This window comes from Equus caballus, chromosome 8, assembly GCF_041296265.1.
Source record: "Equus caballus isolate H_3958 breed thoroughbred chromosome 8, TB-T2T, whole genome shotgun sequence".
In the NCBI taxonomy this organism is placed as follows: domain Eukaryota; kingdom Metazoa; phylum Chordata; class Mammalia; order Perissodactyla; family Equidae; genus Equus; species Equus caballus.
The window spans coordinates 101,342,914-101,362,736 of NC_091691.1; the positions used below are offsets into that span (position 1 = coordinate 101,342,914).

At 40.0% G+C, this 19,823-nt stretch overlaps 1 protein-coding gene across 22 annotated transcripts in view; it reads left to right on the forward strand.

The window, feature by feature from the left end:
• The window catches only part of ATP9B (ATPase phospholipid transporting 9B (putative)), a 287,141-nt gene that overhangs the window by 12,785 nt on the left and 254,533 nt on the right, over positions 1-19,823 (forward strand). For 18 of the 22 annotated variants that reach the window (XM_023648016.2, XM_023648017.2, XM_023648021.2 and 15 more), the window contains exon 2: positions 10,865-11,038. The exons of the other annotated variants lie outside the window; for them this stretch is intronic. In XM_023648016.2, the coding sequence (XP_023503784.1) occupies positions 10,865-11,038 (174 nt within the window). The remainder of the gene's footprint in view (positions 1-10,864; positions 11,039-19,823) is intronic. 22 annotated transcript variants of the gene reach the window in all.

Sequence of the window (19,823 nt, forward strand, 5' to 3'; positions counted from 1 at the left end):
TTGTAAAAGAGCATACGAAGAGACTCAAATGAGTATCATTTCCATTAGTGGAGTGGAGTAGGCTGTTCCAAGAGGGATGAGAATAAGTGACTGTTCCTTCTCCTAACACATTTGCTTTCAACAAAAAGTTTTCTACCTTAATATTTCTAGTGACAATATGGTATTCCATCATATATTTAACTAGGTCTAATCACTGATATTAAGGTTTTATTATTTTTGGCTGTGTTTTTAAAGATTTTTTTTTTTTTAATTTTTCCTTTTTCTCCCCAAAGCCCCCCGGTACATAGTTGTATATTTTTAGTTGTGGGTCCTTCTAGCTGTGGCATGTGGGATACCACCTCAGTGTTGCCTGATGAGCGGTGCCATGTCCGTGCCCAGAATCTGAACCAGTGAAACCCTGGGCCACCGAAATGGAGTGCGCGAACTTAACCGCTCGGCCACGTGGCCGGCCCCTTGGCTGTGTTTTTAAACAGGTCATCTTTGTAGATAAATCTTGTATACATTTTTAATTTCCGTGGGATAATTGGAACCTGTGGTTCAATTTTACTTAGATTATTAAAAAAAAAAGGCTTTTGATGCATCTTGACAAATTGTTCTGTAGAAAAGTTGTTCATATCCTTACCAGCAATTAAGAGTGCCTGGTTATCTAAGACTGTTGACCATGCCAAAGGTTAAGAATTATTTGTTTCAGTTGTTTTAATTTGCATGTTGTAAAAGTCTTTCTTGAAAACAAACATTATTCCTAGGTTTAAAACCTTCCCCTGATTTCCCCTTCCACTTGAATTAAAGTTAAGTTCCTTATGCCGCTTCCCAGGCCAGTGGGATTTGCCCCTGCTGGCATCTTCAGCTGCATTTGGTGTTGCTCCCCTTGGCTCTCCTGCTTTAGCCACACTGGCTTTCTGTCCACTCCTGGAGCCCTCTGGGCTCTGCAGCTCCGTCTCGGTCTTCCTAGACCTTCACCTGGTTGGCTGCTTTTCACCCAGGTGTCACTTTCTTGAGACTCAGCTTCCTTGATCTAAGGACGACCCCTCCTGTCACTTTTCGTCTTATCACCTCCTTTATTGTCTTTCTAGCACTTTTCCCTTTGTAATGTAACCTGTTTACTTCTTGTTTTTCTTGTGTTAGTACTTAAGCTGTATATGAGCAGGGGTTTGTGTGCCTGTTTGCGGCTGTACCTGCAGTGCTTGGGACAGCGCTAGCACATAGTAGGCACTCCAGTGTTTATTGAAGGGGCTGGAGTCCCTAATGTGGTTGAACATAATTTTGTAAGTATAGCTATATTTCTTCTGTTGTGAATTGTCTTTGCTCATCAGTGTTTGCTTTTTTATTGATTTTCATTGATTTGTAAGAACTGTTTATAGAGAATCGTTTTTCTGTCATGCGTTACAAACATTTCCCCCAGATTCTCATTTGCATTATAATTTTCGTCTTCGGTGATGCAGAGTACAGACCTCCAGAGAGCCTGGCTGTAGTAAGGACTCAGTATGCTTTAGCCATCCCTTCTTCAGGGCCTGTTTGTCTCAGAAACTGTTAGGAGTTGTTTTTCATTCTGGTTTTTGGTCTAATTCACAAACCTGTTCCCTGAATAATCCATCTCCTGAGTGAACTTGCCATACGCATAAGGATTTGGCTTTTCTAGGATAATCGTATCGAGTGCAGCACGTAAACTACGGCAGCCAACAGGAGGATGAGGAGAAGGGGCCCTCGTGGTAAGCACAGGCAGAACTCGCGGTCTAGGAGTTAGCTGGGTGTGTTCTGTCTTCCAGCGGTTACTTGGCGCCAAGGAGCCAGAGTATCATCAACAATAGTCATAGAAATATTTTCTTTTTTTAAAAATTGTGGTGAAGTATACATAACAAAATTTACCATCGTAACCAATTTTAAGTTCACAATGCAGTGAACTTAAATGACATTAAGTATGTTCACACTGTTCTGCAACCTTCTGTTTCTATGAATTTGACTCTTCTTAGCACCTCATGTAAATGGAATCCTGCGTTGTGTGTCTGGCTTATTTCACCTAGCATGTTTTCAAGTTCATGTTGTAGCTTGTATCAGAATTTCCTTCCTTTTTAAAGTGAATAATATCTCATTGTGGGTATATACCATATTTGTCTGTGGACATTTGAGTTTTTGTTGTTTTTTTATAGTAAAAATTTCCTGTGTTAATTGTCTAAAACTAGAAATTAAATGAATATATGTGAAGTGCTTAAGTTCATGCCTGACAATCCAAGCTTCAATAAATGTTTGATGCTGCTCTCTCCTCCTTTTTCTCCTCCTCCTCCTTCTCTTGATGTTAACTAGCAGGGTCACAGGTAGAGAGGTCCAGTCGGCTCACACAGTCACTGTTCCTTCACTCAGTCGGGTGTTTTCAGCACAGCCTCGCTCCCTGGTTTCTCTTCTGACCTCCCTTCCCCGGAGGATACACTTGGCTAGTTCTATGCAGGAGGGGAGGGGCAGTTGCCTGGTTGGGTGTGGGGAGGGGGCAACGTAGGGATCCAAAGATTTCCTTCACAGCTTTCAGTCCATTTGTGTTTTAACACGCTTCCACACCCACTTGTAGAGTGCTAGTGCTGCCAGGCCCCAGCCCTGTGGATCCCGAGGTTCTCATGGCCTCAATCTCTGCTGCCTGCACTGTTGGCTTCAGATTCTGTTTTCTTGGATCTGCTTAGTTATTTACAATCTATCCATCTGCTTTCTGGTTTCCTACATTTTGTTATTTTCTCCTCTTTTGTTTTCTGTTCTTGCAGGTTTAAGCTTTAAAAAAAAAAATCAATTTTTTTGGCATTGAAATTAGGTTATGTATTTAATCTTCCATCTTTACATGAAACCTTTTTTTCATTTTATGTGTATATGTTTCTTTCTTCTCTTTCGGAAGACTGGTCTTCTGGGTTTCTTACTCTACATAGTGGCGTCGACCTCCAACAGCTCTCCCACAGGAGTTAATAGCTTTAGTTACCTGGAGGGAGACTGTCTTTTTCTCAACTCCAGTTCCAGAATTTTTGAACAACTGTGGCTTAGCTTGGTTGGATGCCATTCCCCACCAACCATTGGGATTTGAGCTCCCTATGCAATTATATAGCAGTCCTTCGGGTTGGGTGGGGAGTGGGCCAGATTCCTAAAGAAAGAGGAGCTGGTGAGGCAGAAAAATAGTCCTGTTCTTTAGAACTTAAATTCTCTTCTACCAGTAAGCTCTCCAGCTACTGCCTGTCCTTGCAAGGCCAAACCTATTTATTCTAGCTGCCTACTTCATATTTCATAGAGACCTCAAACTGAAAATGAATAAAACCAAACCCAAGATTCCCCTCTCCTGTCAGAATCCTGCTCCTGCTAGTGTTTTCTACTCTACTGAGTGGTCCTGCCATCCATCCTCCTGTACAGAGAGTATCCTTAGGCCTCTTGTGTCCTCTGGGCACATAGCTAACTTATCATCTATTTCTGTCTGTCCTGGCTCTTAAATATCTTGAATTCATCCATTTCTCTCCGTTTTCACTCCAGCTGCTTCGTCCAAGCACCATAGCTCTGCCCTAACTCTGACAGCCGCCTCCTGGTTGGCCTCGGCCTCTGTCCTGACCAGTTCTCCAGGGCGGCTAGAATGCAGAGTGACTTGCGTGTTTGCTCCTTCTCTGCAATGGCTGTCCTTCCTGTGATTTGCAAGGGCCTTCACTGCCAGGTTCCTACTGACATTCCAGGCCTGTGAGGTGCCCTGATGCTGACCTCTGTGCGGCTGCCCCTGCTTCCTTTCTCATCTTTCAGGACACCATGTCGTTCCACACTCCTGCTCCTCTGCCTGGAATGCAGCTGTCTTTTGGCTGCATCCCTCCTGTCCTTTTCAGCTTTGAATGCAGGCATCACCCTCCTAGTACTAGGTAACTGTCTCATCAGTTGCCACTGCTGTCATTTTACATTTATTGATTAATGACTTTGAGCCCCATGAGTTAGAGGGTGTGTCTTTTTGTTACTGACCATTGTGTTCTCAGTGTAGGTACTTGCTTGGTGCCCAGCAAGTCCTTCACTGAGTGTATATACTCAGTGTAGCCAAATGGCTTTCTGAGTGTTTGTTCACATTCCTGTGATGATGTTGAGAGATGATCTTCCTTGGGCTCCTAAGCGTAATGTACTCTTATACTCTGGTACTTTCAGAGGTCCCATGGTTTTTATCTTGAATATTTAATAATCCTGGGAGGAGGAGAGATCTTTCAGTAGTTAGTGTTTGCTAAAGATCAACTCACAGTCTCTTTAGGCTTATTCTTTGTTTTATAGGGTGAGGGTGAGCCACTGTGTGTAGGTCCCTGTGTCTAGTAGGTGATTGCCCAGTGAATCTTTGCCAGTGCTGAGTGTCGGTTCCCCTCAGTGCCTAATTCTCTCTACCTTGAACCACTGCAGTGCATGGGAGAGCTATAGTGAAAGGCTCTCCACACTCTTCTGTCTCCTGCGTACAGAACATCTCTTAGTTTTGCTGGGATGCAACTTGCCCATACCAGTGTCTTCTACTTAGAACCCTGTCTTATTGGAGGATTATGTTTCAAGTAAGTGAGAGAGATGAGAGCCAGGTAGTGGAAAGCAGGATTATCAAATTGACTCAGAATACAAAGAAAACAAAACCATGCCATTAGTTGTTATGTAATTGTAGTACAGGCAGGCGTGCACTGCACAACGATGTTTCGGTCAATGATGGACCACATGTATGATGGTGGTCCTTAAGATTAGTACCATAGAGCCTATGTGTACAGCAGGCTACACCATCTAGAGTGTACTTACACACTCTATGATGTTTACACAACAACGAGATTGCCTAATGGTGCATTTTGCAGATGTCCCATCATTAAGTGACACGTGACTGTAGTTGCCAATTGCTGCTGTAACGATTATTACAAACTTAGTGTCTTAAAATAAATTTATTATCTCCTAATACTATAGATCAGGACTGTATTGTCTCACGGGGCTAAAATGAAGGTGTCAGCATTCGTTTCTGTAGGCCCTGGGGAGAATCATTTCATACATGTGGTTGTAGGGTTAAGGTCCTGTGTCCTTGCTGGCTGTCGGCTGGGGGCCACCCTTAGCTCCTAAAGGCCTGTCTGTGGTCCTTGCTCATGGCACCCCATCTCGGAGCCAACAACAGGGCAGTGAATCCTCACACTACCATCCCTCTTGCCCCTGCTTCATGGCGTGTTTTTACAACCCCCATTCTTCTGCCTTCCTCTTCCACTCTTAAGGGCCCATGTGATTCCTTTGGGCCCACTTGGATTATCCAGGATAATCTTCATATCTTAAAGTCAGCTAATTAGCAACCTTAATTCTCTTTTGACTTGTAACCTAACGTATTTGCAGCGTAACATTAAGGAGTAGAATGAGGACATCTGTTGGCGGGGGGGATCTGTTATTCTGCCTACCACTGTTATTAAGAAGAGCTCAGAGGGGGCTGGCCCCATGGCGTAGTAGTTGAGTCCAGGGCGCTCCACTTGGGTGGCCTGGGTTCACAGGTTAGGATCCCAGGCATGGACGTGCACCACTCCTCAAGCCATGCTGTGGTGGCAACCCACATACAAAATAGAGGAAGATTGGCACAGGTGTTAGCCTAGGGCTGATCTTCCTCAAGCGAAAAAAGAAGAAGGTTGGCAACAGTTGTTAGCTCAAAGTGGATCTTCCTTACCAAAAAAAATAAGAGAAAAAGAAAAAAAGAGCTCAGAGAGTTACCTGTTCAAACGGCTATGGGCCCAGCCTGTTTACAGATAAACTTTAGAAAAAAATTTCAAGGATAATTTTCTTACCATGTAATCTGTGATAGAACAAGCACATATTGATTGAATTATATAAGTAAAATATTAGCTACTAAATGCAGAATATATTAAAGAGATTAATTCAACTAACTGTGCTCAGCCACCTTTTGGGACAGCCTGTGGATTAGCTGCTCTGAGGTTGCTGCAGACAACAGGTCCAGTCACAGGTGGAAAGCTCGCCTCGCCCGCTCCTGCTCAGGGACTACCTGGGGCTGCTGTCTTGGGGCTGGGGCTGTGAGCAAGTCACTGCCTTTACAGAGACAGGTCCAGCTCCAACATAGAATAGATAGATGGCACAAAATTGTACTTGGAGCTAAAAAAGTCTTGGAGCGAAAGTAACTTATGACTGATACAAGATAAATACAGTTCCTATAAGTTAGCATTGTCAAACTAGAAAATCCTATGGGAAAAACAGATATATTTATGATAACATTATAATGATAAAATATCTAAGAATAAAATTATTTAAAATGTTTTGACAGATGTGTAGATATAAAATTTTAAGAACGTAAGAACTTTTGAATGAAACTATGTATTACCTACTCATCCAGTTCTTCCCTAATCTTGTTTATAAATTCAATATAATGTTTAAAATTCTAACAGGATTTTTTTGTTTGCTTACTTTTGGAACTCAACAAAATGATTTAAGAGTTTATCTAGTAGGGAAAAGATAGCCTTCTTTGAAAAGTAGCAAAGACAACTTTGGGCATGAATTATGAGTGGATAAGTTGTATCAGATATTAAGTTGCATATGAAGCCATATTTAAGTTGTACTGATTTCATTAAAAATGGAAAAAACAATTCCTCAGGTTACTCTAATATATTTAAAAGATTGCTTGGCAAATCAACATGGGAGAGATGGACTCTTCCAGAAATAATATTGCCATTTCTGTTGTTAGATAGTGTATGCATTCCCGCAAAACCTCGTTCAGTGGAAATGCTCACTGAAAATAGTGTTTACGGGCAAAAACAAGTTAGACAAGGCAGACCACCGGAAACCTATCCTGCTTTGTGACCACATCACTAATGAAAACAGTCATAGTCTTGGTAGCATTAGCTCAAGGGGCACGTTGAGCTTCTGGCCAGTGAAAAAGTGCGTCTTCAATAAAAGACTTCCCTGTGAGGAGGCTGATGGTGCCGGGACTGCTGAGTGTGGAGCCACAGGCAGAGCACACTGGCTGCAGGGTGCCCAAGGTTGTACACAGCCAAAATGTGCCCAGCTGAACTGAATTTTCTGTACAAGAGGCGGGGCAGTCTTAGCCAGAGTTTGTAAGTAGTATACGATCCCATGACACCATGCGTGTGTAGGGCCGATGACAACAAGATGCCATTGTCTTCCCCCGTATGTAAGCAGAGGGGCAGTGTATTCAGCCTCAGTCTGATGAGGTTAGGTAAAATTGCTTCTAGTATTTTTGGTATTATTCATGGCACTCATATTGGTTGGAGTTTAAATGTGCAGTTTGGTAATATATATCAAGTGTTTTAGAGCTTATGACTTTATATAACACTTCTAGTTCTAGAGATCTGAAATAATTCATGTAAAAATATGGGAGATGTTCTATGCACAGATACTTTCACTGAAATATTATTTAATGGGAAATTGTAAATATCTTGTCTGTCCAGCAATAAGGGATAGCTCAGCCACTTGGTTAATCCACTTGCGGAGTACTTTTTAGTTAACAAATGTTAAAAAGACGGTAGAGAAACTTGGGTCTCAGGTTGGCATTAGCTCATCCGGGGACTTTCTATCCAGGGACTTTCTATCACTGAATTACACTTATGTTTGGATTCTTGACAGCCAGATACTTATTTTAAGAATAAAGTCCTGAAAACAGAGGCTTTTGGATCTTGCCTTCTGACCTTCTCACAGCATCCTAATAGGCAAAGCGCTATCTGGCACCATCACCATGCACGTGCACACACACTCACTGGCACTTACCCACCTAAATGCATGTGCACATGCATGTGTGCGTGTACATGCCCACACATGCCTGTGCACATAGAAATACAATTACCTGAAAAGTTTGCTAAAAAGAAAGCTAACTGCAGATATAAAGCTCTTCTATACTGAGGAGGATGTATTTTCATAAAGTCTAGAGCAGAATGGAAATCCTAGTGTTGTTGGATATTCATGATTCTTTGGAGTAGCACTCATCGTTGTCCTTCCCTCTTAAGGCTTTCATTTCCAAAGTGTTGGCTTGTGAGTATAAGAGATCTAGAGAAAGAAGAGAGTAATGATGATGAAGATGACAAATTTCCAAATGACCACAGATCTTAGAGAACATGGTAGGAAAAAAGATGGAGAAGCCGGGGATTCAAGAAACAACAAAGAGAGGACATCTGTTTTGGTCTTTAAAATTATTTTCCCTCGAATACATTTTTCCCAATTGTTCATTATTAGATATTTCAAACATACAGAAACATCCAAAGAATAGTATTCTATAGAGATTCAACAGCTGTTAACATTATACCCCATTTGCTTTCTCTCTCTCTGTGCTGAACTGTTTCACGGTGTGTTGTGGGTCGAGTGACCTTCAGCGTGGGTCTCCCAACAGTAAGCATGATTCTTCAGCCACATCACTGTTGTCACAACTGAGAAAATTAGCTAACTCATAACATGGCATATCCAGCCCATTTTGGATATCTCCTGTTGTATTAAGAATTTATTTTTTTTCAAATTGTGTTAAAATACACAACATATAATTCACCATTTTAAAGTGCACAATCCAGTGGCATTTAGTACACTGACAGCGTTGTGCAGACATCACCACCATTTAATTCCAGAACATTTTCAAGAATGTCTTTTATAACACTTTTTTTGAATCCAGGTACCAATCAAGGTTTAAGTGTTTCATTTGGTGGTATCTCTTTAAATTTCTTTTAATCTGGAGAAATCTTAACAGTTTTTCTTTTTCCTAACAGTATGGAGCTTTTGAAAAGTCCAGGCCAGTTGTTTATAGTGTGCCCCACATTCTGGATTTGTACCTCCTGAGTCAGTAACTGCTCTTCATTTCCTGCACTTCCTGTCGTATGAAAATGAGCTCTCAAACAGTGCTTCTGTAACATCAGTGTGCGGGACTCCTTAGCATGCATTGTAGGCTTACTCCCACGGTTTCTTGTCCTGTAGGTCCTGGGGTGCCTGAGGATTTGCTTTTCTGACACATTCCCAGGTGGTGGTGATGCTGCTGGTCTGGGGACCACACTTTGAGAACCCCTGCTCTAGAGACTGATTAAATTCAGTAAATGTTTTGGCAAGAATGATTGATATGCTTCATATTGCATCACATCAGCAGGCAGACAATGTCAGGTTGTCTCATGGGAAGTGGTTCTGAGTTTGATGACTCATTTAAGGGGGGGCCTCTAGAGCTTTTGGCAGTTTGTACATTTCCGTTTGCAGTTGTGAGGAATTTCTGGGTTGTCCTGCAGTATCATGCGACGTTCTGTTCCCAGCAGCCTTTACCAGATGATTTTCATATCTACTAATGATCTTGGCCTAAACCAGTTACTACATTGAGGGTTGGAAAATGAGGATTCTCACATTATTTCCACATATATGAGCTGGTAATTTTTGGTAAAGAGGAGTTTTCCTTCTCTCTCTCTTCTTGAGAATCACTATAGACTCATGAATTCTGTTTAACAAATTACAATCAATAAGAGTCATTATCCTTATTGCTCAGTTGTCCCAAACTTGGTGGGGAGGTGGTAAATGCTTCAAGCTTACTCCCAGGTCATCATCATCTTCTTTTTTTTTTGAGGAAGATTAGCCCTGAGCTAACATCTGCTGCCAATCCTCCTCTTTTTGCTGAGGAAGACTGGCCCTGAGCTAAGATCCGTGCCCATCTTCCTCTACTTTATATGTGGGATGCCTGCCACAGCATGGCTTGCCAAGTGGTGCCATGTCTGCACCTGGGATCTGAACTGGCGAACTCCAGGCCGCTGAAGCAGAACATGCACACTTAACCGCTGAGCCACTGGGCTGGCCCCTGCTCTCTTTATTTTTAACTTGGGGTAATTCCTACCTGGAGGCTTGATGTGAAATTAAATAAGATAGCATTTGTTGAATCTCCATTATGGTTTCTGACAAATTGTAGGTTCTCAAAAAGGTAAGTTTTTATTTTTTAAAGATAAATATGTTAATGATTGAGGAAAGATAAATGGACATTTGATGGTAGGCTGCGTATTTTTGGAATCAAAAGGGGATTGTTGAACTCTAGAAGGGATGCTGCTTGTGGAGGAGAGTATTTCATTGAATAGAAAGTTTTAGTAAAGGGAATAACAGACAGAGAATAAGCGGGACATAGCATCCTTGCTGTGTATATCAACTCTGACAGCAAACCAAGGGGCCATGTTTCCATCTGTCAGCATTAGACACCTACATAGTCACTTCCACAACTTTGACTGATGAATGTGAAGTTGGTTAAATTTTACGTCCATCAATCCGTAGAATAGAATGTTTAGATATGACTTGGAGGTATATATTTTTTTGCTAATAGTAATGTTTCAGATGATTTTTTTTTTCTAAAGATTTTATTTTTTTCCTTTTTCTCCCCAAAGCCCCCCGGTACCTAGTTGTATATTTCAGTTGTGGGTCCTTCTAGTTGTGGCATGTGGGACGCTGCCTCAGCGTGGTTTGATGAGCAGTGCCATGTCCGCGCCCAGGATTCGAACCAACGAAACACTGGGCCGCCTGCAGCGAGCGCGCGAACCCAACCACTCGGCCACGGGGCCAGCCCCTGGATGATTGATTTTTTTATATTCTTGAATTGAACCCAGTGAGTGGGTGGTGTGGTCAAGCTGACTGTGTACATGGAAGGCTGCTTGGAGGGTTTGCTCACAGCATGGTAATGTCGGCTTCCTTGGGTGGCTTTTTCCTTTCCTGTTTCCCTTGGTTAAGTGCATTTTCTGCAAAGGAAAGTACTATGCAGGGATATTTATAATGGTTTGCCTCTGCTGAAGACAGCTTAGTTGGAGAAGAAAGAAAAGTGTGATTGGTAGAATTGGACCAGCTCTTGCCTTAGACGAAACCCTTACCCCGTGACGGAAGATGGCTTGGCCTGCCTCAGCATTCTGTTCTCACCTTTAACCAGGTTCCAGCTGGAAGATGAGTCTGCCCATTTGGATGAAATGCCACTGATGATGTCTGAAGAGGGCTTTGAGAATGATGAAAGTGATTACCACACGTTACCACGAGCTAGGATCTCGCAAAGAAAAAGAGGACTAGAGTGGTTTGTCTGTGGAGGATGGAAGTTCCTCTGTACCAGGTTGGTTACCCATTTCTGCCTGATTTCCTGTGCACTGAGGTTACAAAGTTAAATTACATATAAGCTTAATTTCTAACATATTTATTGTTATATAAAACTAAAGAAGATGCTCTCTAAATGACATCATGGAGAATATTAGTAACATTAGTCAAAACTAGACAGTGCTAATCTGAAAGGGATGGAAAGCCAAATTCACTTTTTTCTGAGACATTTTAGTGTTTTAAAAGATGGAAAAAAATTAGTAATTTTGTAATTAATGCATGGTAGAATTAATTCTGCTCACTGTATCAGCATTTATAAACTGTTTCTTTCTCTTCCATCTCTAATTATACTCTCATCCCAAAAGGTAGATATGGACCTATAAAATGCAGTTTAGTAACATTGTAGATATGAGTATTATTCCACTTTAATGCTTTGACTTGGAATAAGATTCTTCTGGTTAATTTAACCAGAAAGATATGAAGATAAGAGCCCTTCATATTTTAAACAAGTTCGCTGGTGGTTGAGATAAACTGATGCTGTGTGTGACATGTGTCACATCTGTTCACCTTTAGAGTCTGGTATATGAAAGCACCTTGTATTTCTAGGACGCTTTGCCTTTGACTGTATGGCCAACCTTAGGGACAGGCAGGACAAGATTACAGCTGACCAAAGCTGGCATGACTTGAGGGGAGTATGTCAAATAACAGTTTTTGTAGTCTTTCTGCTTTTTAAGGTTTGTAGTCAGTTCTTTATTACGATCATGAACTTACATCCTTTTGTTCAGAAAAGGAAAGTAAATAATTGTAGAAAAATGTCTTGTTCATCCTTCCTCTCATTATGCTTTTAGAAATTTGCAAAAAGATGTTTTTAGCACTAATTTGAGGTGATATTCAGAACCATTCCATGGACTCCCAGGGATTCTGAGGAATCTCTCAGAGATTGGCAATGTAGAATTAGCAGGTGAGGCTGAACCAGGATTTGGGTTTATCAATCCTTTTCAGCTTCCAGTTAAAGTAGTCTCTATCTTTATCCATCTTATATATTGTAAGCTTTCATATGAAGAAGGAATTTCATGGCTAAACAATGTTTTAGAAATTGCTGACTTTTAGAAATTGTCAGACTAATTTAATAAATGTCTGTGACTTTTTAGAAAACATTTTCTAGGTTAAATAGCCAATATTCCTGGAGTGTTCTTTGTGGGTATATATTTAATTCTGGAGTTAATTTCTTCAACAGATATAAGACTATGCAGATTTTTGGGGGTTTGGTTTTCTTATATCAGTTGTGACGCTTTGTATTTTTCAAGGGATTTCTTTTCAAATTTATATTTAAATTCCTGTGATCTAGCTAAGGTATGTGTGCAAAGGGCTCTTGGACCCAATTCCAACACGAGTGTGGAGTCTTCCCCACAACAGCAAGCAGTTCTCGAGCTCCAGCTGGGTGTCCGAGAATTGAACTTGATTCTGACACTATCAGTGTCAGTGCATCAGGACTATCCCCCATTTCAGACACCAGATGCAAGTCCAGGTTGTCACCTGTGCTTCTGACCGACTGGCTATAAATCAGAGGTTCCCACCACCCCCTCCTCAGGTTTGATTAATTTACTAGAACGGCTCACAGACCTCAAGAAAACTCGTTTTCTCACCAACTTATTGCAAGATGGTAAAGGATACGAATCAACAGCCAGATGATGAGATACATACGGTACGTCGCTAAGAAAGCAGCTTGTGTCCTCGTGGTGCTTGGGGCCCAGCTTGGTGGCACATGGAAGTGTTCTGATTCCCCAGTGCAGAAGCTCTCTGAAAAGGGCTGATGAGCTGTCCTTCTGGTTTTCTACGGAGGCTTCATTACGTAGTCATGATTGACTAAGTCATTGGCCATTGGCGATTGATTCCAGCTCAAGCCCCCCCTCCTTTCTCTGAAAATCAGTGTGGGACTGAATCCTCTGATCACAGGCCTGGTTCTCCTGGCATCCAGCCCCCACATTGGGTGGGGTCCAAAAATCATCCATTTACTTAACAAAAGACACCTTAATCACACTCAACACTTAGGAAATCCCAAGAGTTCTTGGCAGCTGTGAGTCAGGAACTGTGGATGAAGACCACATACGTATCAGAAATACATTTTGGTTATTTCTTATAAATTACAGTGCCACAATGAAGCTCTGCAGGAATGTCACCATTTTTTATTCCTGATATCGATAATTTGTGTCTCTTTCCCTTAATTAATCTTGATAGGAAATTATCAAGTTTTATTTTTTCAAAGAGCCAAACTTTTGGTGTTGTCTTCTCTTTTGAAATTTTAAACTTTTATCTTGATTATGTGTGAGGAAGATTGGTCCTGAGCTAACATCTGTGCCAATCTTCCTCTGTTTTATGTGGGGATGCCGCCACAGCGTGGCTTGACAAGTGGTGCCAGGTCCACACCTGGATCTGAACCTGCACACTCCCTGCCGCTGAAGCAGAGCGTGCAAACTTGACCACTGTGCCACCAGGCTGGCCCCAAACTTTTATCTTGAAATAAATTCAGACTTGAAATAAATTCACTTTTATCTTGAAATAAATTCACTTTTATCTTGAAATAGATTCAAGCTTATAAAAAAGTTGCAAGAATAGTACAGAGAATTCCTATGTGTCCTTTATCCAGATTCACTAATTTTGAGGATTTTGCCACTTACTTTATCATTCACTTTTTATCTTAGTATTATTTTCTTAGTCATTTCAGACTAGGTTGCTTACTTCATTCTTCTTTACATCTTAATACTTTAGTGTGTATTTCTTGGGAAAGGCTGTTTTCTTACGTAAATCAATGCAGTTACCAACTTCAGGACATTTAACATTGATACAATACTACACATTTACTCTAAGTCCGTATTCCAGTTTTGTCTATTTTCCCACAGATGCCCTTTGTAGCACACTTTTTCTCCATTACAGATGTGGTCCTGAGTCAGATGTGGTGTTGAAGTGTCACGTCTGTTTAGTCTCTAACCCGGTCTTTCTTAGCGTTTCTGTCTTTCATTCCATTGACGTTTTTGAGGACTACAGAGCAGGTAGTTTATAGAGTGTTTCAAATTTTGGTTTGTCTGATGTTTCCTTGCTCTCAGATTCAGATTAAACGTTCTCTCTGGAATCCTGTCTGAATGAGTGATGCCGTGTCCTTCTCAGGGTGTTTGCTTGTGACTTCACTGATTTCTGGTCTTTCCTTTATTTCCTTTCATGCTTTCTTTGAGTTTAATTTGCCGTTCTTTTTCTAGCTTCCTAAGATGAATTCTTAGATCGCCAGTATTGTACTTTTTCCTTTTTAAAAATGCATGCATTTAAGTTTTGACACATGATATTTTCATTATGATTCAGTTCAAAATATTTTCTAATTTCCTTTGTCATTTCTACTTTAGTCCATGTTCAATTTAGAACTATGCTGCCTTATTTCCAAATCCCTGGTTGGGGATTTTCCTAGTTATCTTTTTGTATTTGACTTTTAATTCCACTGTGGCCAGAGAACATTGGTGTAATTTTTTTATTTCAGTCTTTGTAATGTGTTGAGACTTGCTTTATGAGTCATCATGTTGACAACATAAGTAAATTTTCTTTGTGTATTTGAAAATCATTTGTCTTTTTTCAGTTGTTGAATGTGTTGCTCTATATGTCATTGGGTCATATTTTTTAATTGTCTAGTTCAAATCTTCTGTATCCATATTCAGAGTTTGGTTGTTTATTTTATAAGTTACTGAGAGATTTGTGTTAATCTCTAAACATCATTGTGCATGTTTCTGCTTTAAATTTTGTCAGTTTTACTTTATGTATTTTTAGAGTATGTTATTAGATGATGCAAGTTTAGGGTCATTAACTTCCTATGGAATTGACCTTCTACTGTCATTTAATGTCATTCTTTATCTCTGGTCTTTCTTTTGTGAAGACTTATGATGTCTAACTTAAATAAAATGATATCTGCTTTTTTGATTAGTGTTTGCATGGATATCATTTTCATCCTTTTACTTTATTTATAAAAAACTTTTATTTTAAAATAATTAGAGATTCACAGGAAATTACAAAGATAGTACAGAGAGGTCCCGTGTATCCTTCACCCAGTTTCCCTGTAATGGTGACATCTTAAATAACTATAGTATAATATCAAACCAGGAAGTTGACATTAATGTAAAGTGTGTGTAGTTCACTGTCGTTTTATCACATGTAGATTTGTGTAACTACCACTGTAGTTGAGGTGCAGAACTGTTTCATCACCACAAAGATCTCCTTCGTGCTGCCTTCTGTAGTCACATTCTCTCCCCTCCCCCGTCCCAACCCTATCATTCTCTTTCTCTAATTTCTCTAATTTTAATTTTGAGAATGTTATATATCTGAAACCATTCAATTTGTGACTTTTTGAGATTGGCCTATTTCAATCAACATATAATGCCCTTGAGATCCATTGAAGTTGTTGTGTGTGTCAATGGTTTGTTCCTTTTTATTGCTGACTGGTATTCCATAGTATGGGTGACTGTTTGGTTTTTTGGGGTTTTTTTAAAGTTAATTTTTATTGAGTTTATGATAGTTTACAATCTTGTGAAATTTCAATTGTACGTTATTGTTTATCAGTCTTGTCGTAGGTGCACCCCTTCACCCTTTGTGTCCACCCCCACCCCTCCTTTCCCCTGGTAGCCACTAATCTGTTCTCTTAGTCTACATGTTTAAATTCCTCATATGAGTGGAATCATACAGAGATTGTCCTTCTCTATCTGGCTTATTTCACTTAATGTAATTCCCTCAAGGTTCATCCATGTTGTGAATGGGACGATTTTATTCTTTTCTATGGCTGAGTAGTAGTCTTTTGTATACATATACACCATATCTTCTTTATCCAATCATCAGTTGATGGGCACTTAGGTTGCTTCCACGTCTTGGGTATTGTAAATAATGCTGCAATGAACATAGGGGTGCATGGGACTTTTGAAATTGCTGACTTCAAGCTCTTTGGATAGATACCCAGTAGTGGGATGACTGGGTCATATGGTAGTTCTATTTTTAATTTTTTGAGAAATCTCCACACTGTTTTCCATAGTGGCTGCACCAGTTTGCATTCCCACCAGCGGTGTATGAAGGATCCTTTTTCTCCACAACCTCTCCAACATTTGTTACTTTTTGTTTTGGTTATTTTTGCCATTCTAGTGGGTGTAAGGTGATATCTTAGTGTAGTTTTGGTTTGCCTTTCCCCGGTGATCAGTGATGATGAACATCTTTTCATGGGCCCATTGGCCATCCGTATATCTTCTTTGGAGATATGTCTCTTCATGTCTTCTGCCCACTTTTTGATCAGGTTGTTTGCTTTTTTGTTGTTGAGTTGTATGAGTTCTTTATATAGTATAGAGATTAACCCTTTGTTGGATATATGACTTGCAAATATTTTTTTCCCAGTTAGTGGGTTGTTTTCTTGTTTCAGTCCTGTTTTCCTTTGCCTTGAAGAAGCTCGTTAGTCTGGTGAAGTCCCATTTGTTTATTCTTTCTGTTGTTGCGTTGTCTGAGATGACATAGTGTCCGAAAAGATCCTTTTAATACTGATGTCAGAGAGTGTACTGCCTACATTTTCTTCTAGAAGCCTTATGGTTTCAGGTCTTACCTTTAGGTCTTTGATCCATTTAGAGTTTATTTTTGTGAATGGTGAAAAATAATGGTCAATTTTCATTCTTTTACATGTGACTTTCCAGTTTTCCCAGCGGCATTCGTTGAAAAGACTTTCTTTTCTCCATTGTATGCCCTCAGCTTCTTTGTCGAAGATTAGCTGTCCACAGATATGTGGTTTTATTTCTGGGCTTTCAATTCTGTTCCATTGATCTGTGCACCTGTTTTTGTACCAGTACCATGCTATTTTGATTACTGTAGCTTTGTAGTATGTTTTGAAGTCAGGGATTGTGATGCCTCTCGTTTTGTTATTTTTTCTCAGGATTGCTTTAGCAATTCGGGGTCTTTTGTTGCCCCATATGAATTTTAGGATTCTTTGTTCTATTTCTGTAAAGAATTTGTCATTGAGATTCTGATTGGGATGGCGTTGAATCTGTAGATTGCTTTAGGTAGAATGGACATTTTAACTATGTTTATTCTTCCAGTCCATGTACATGGAATGTCTTTCCATCTCTTTATGTCGTCATCCATTTCTTTCAGGAAAGTCTTGTAGTTTTCGTTGATAGGTCTTTCACTTCCTTAGTTAAATTTACCCCAACGTATTTTTTTCTTTTTGTTGCAATTCTGAATGGTATTGTGTGCTTGAGTTCTTTTTCTGTTAGTTCGTTATTAGAATATAGAAATGCTACTGATTTATGTAAGTTGATTTTATATCCTGCAACTTTGCTGTAGTTGTTGATTATTTCTAAAAGTTTTCCAATGGATTCTTTGGGGTTTTCTATATATAAGATCATGTCGTCTGCAAACAGTGAGAATTTCACTTCTTTACTCCTCATTTGGATTCTTTTTATTCCTTTCTCTTGCCTAAGTGCTCTGGCCAAAACCTCCATTACTATGTTGAATAAGAGTGGTGATAGAGGGCATCCTTGTCTTGTTCCTGTTTTCAGAGGGATGGTGCTCAGTTTTTGCCCATTGAGTATGATGTTGTCTGTGGGTTTGTCATATATGGCCTTTGTTATGTTGAGGTAATTTCCTTCTATCCCCATCTTGCTCAGAGTTTTTATCATAAATGCTGTTGGATCTTGTCAAATGCTTTGTCTGCATCTATTGAGATGATCATGTGGTTTTTATTCCTCAATTTGTTGATGTGGTGTATCACGTTGATTGATTTGCGGATGTTGAACCATCCCTGTGTCCCTGGTATGAATCCCACTTGATCACGATGTCTGATCGTTTTGGTGTATTGCTGAATTTGAGTTGCCAAAATTTTGTTGAGAATTTTTGCATCTATGTTCATCAGTGATGTTGGCCTGTAGTTCTTCTTTTTGTTTTGTTTTTTTTTTTTTTTGGAGGAAGATTAGCCCTCAGCTAACTACTGCCAGTCCTCCTCTTTTTGCTGAGGAAGCCTGGCTCTGAGCTAACATCCGTGCCCATCTTCCTCTAGTTTATACGTGGGACGCCTACCACAGCATGGCTGCCAAGCAGTGCCATGTCCGCACCCGGGATCCGAACCAGTGAACCCCGGGCCGCCGAGAAGTGGAACGTGTGAACTTAATCCTGCGCCACCGGGCCGGCCCCCGTAGTTCTTCTTTTTCATGGTGTCCTTGTCAGGCTTTGGTATCAGCGTGTTGTTGGCCTCGTAGAACGTGTTAGGAAGTGCTCCATCCTCCCTAATTTTTTGGAATAGCTTGAAAAGTATAGGTATTAAATCCTCTTTGACAGTTTGGTAGAATTCCCCAGGAAAGCTGTCTGGTCTGGGGTTTTATTCTTTGGGATGCTTTTGATTCCTGTTTCAGTCCCCTTCCTTGTGATTGGTCTGTTCAGATTGTCTGCCTCTTCTTGACTTAGCTTTGGGAGATTCTAACAGTCTGAAAATTTATCCATTTCCTCTGGGTTATCCGTTGTGTTGGCATATAGTTTTTTATAGTATTCTCATATAACCCATTGTGTTTCTGCAGAGTCAGTTATTATTTCTCCTCTTTCATTTCTGATTTTGTTTATTTGAGCTTTCTCTATTTTTTTCTTTGTAAATCTGGCTAGGGGTTTGTCAATTTTATTTATCTTCTCAAAGAACCGGCTCTTTGTTTCATTGATCCTTTGTACTGCCTTTTTTGTTTCAATAGCATTTATTTCTGCTCTGTTTTTTATCATTTTTCTCCTCCTGCTGCCTTTGGGCTTTGTTCGTTCTTCTTCCACTAATTCAGTTAGGTGTAATTTGAGGTTGCTTATTTGGGATTTTTCTTGTTTGTTAAGGTGTGCTTGTATTGTGATGAATTTCCCTCTTAATATAGCTTTTGCTGTATCTCATATGAGTTGGCATGGCATGTTGTCATTTTCATTTCTCTCCAGATACTTTTTGATTTCTTCTTTAATTTCTTCAATGATCCATTGCTTGTTCAATAGCATATTGTTTAGTCTCCACATCTTTGTCCCTTTCTCAGCTTTTTTCTTGTAATTAATTTATAGCTTTAAAGCATTATGATTGAAGAAGATGCTTGTTATTATTTCAATTTTTCTAAGTTTATAGAGGCTTGCCTTGTTTCCCAACGTATGGTCTGTCCTTGAGAATGTTCTGTGTGCACTTGCGAAGAATGTGTCTTCTGCTGTTTTTGGATGGATTGTTCTATATCTGTCTATTACAAAAGTCCAGCTGTTTTAGCTTTTCATTTAATTCCACCATTTCCTTGTTGATTTTATGTCTGGATGATCTGTGCAATGATGTGAGTGGGGTGTTGAGGTCCCCTACTATTATTGTGTTATTTCGGATATCTTTTAGGTTTGTTAATAGTTGCTTTATGAACTTTGGTGCTCCTGTGTTGGGTGCATAGATATTTATAAACGTTTATTTCTTCTTGATGTAGTGTCCCTTTGATCATAAATACCGCCCCTCTCTGTCTCTCTTTACCTGCCTTATCTTGAAATCTGCTTTGTCTGATATAAGTGTTGCAACACCGGCTTTATTTTGTTTTCCATTAGCTTGGATTATAATCTTCCACTCCTTCACTCTGAGCCTGTATTTGTCATTGGAGCTGAGGTGTGTTTCCTGGAGGCAACAGATTGTTGGATCTTGTTCTTTAATCCAGCTCGCCACTGTGTGTCTTTTTATTGGAGAGTTCAATGTCTTTACATTGAGGGTGATTATTGATGTATAAGGGCTTACTGCTGTCATTATATCACTCGTTTTCCAG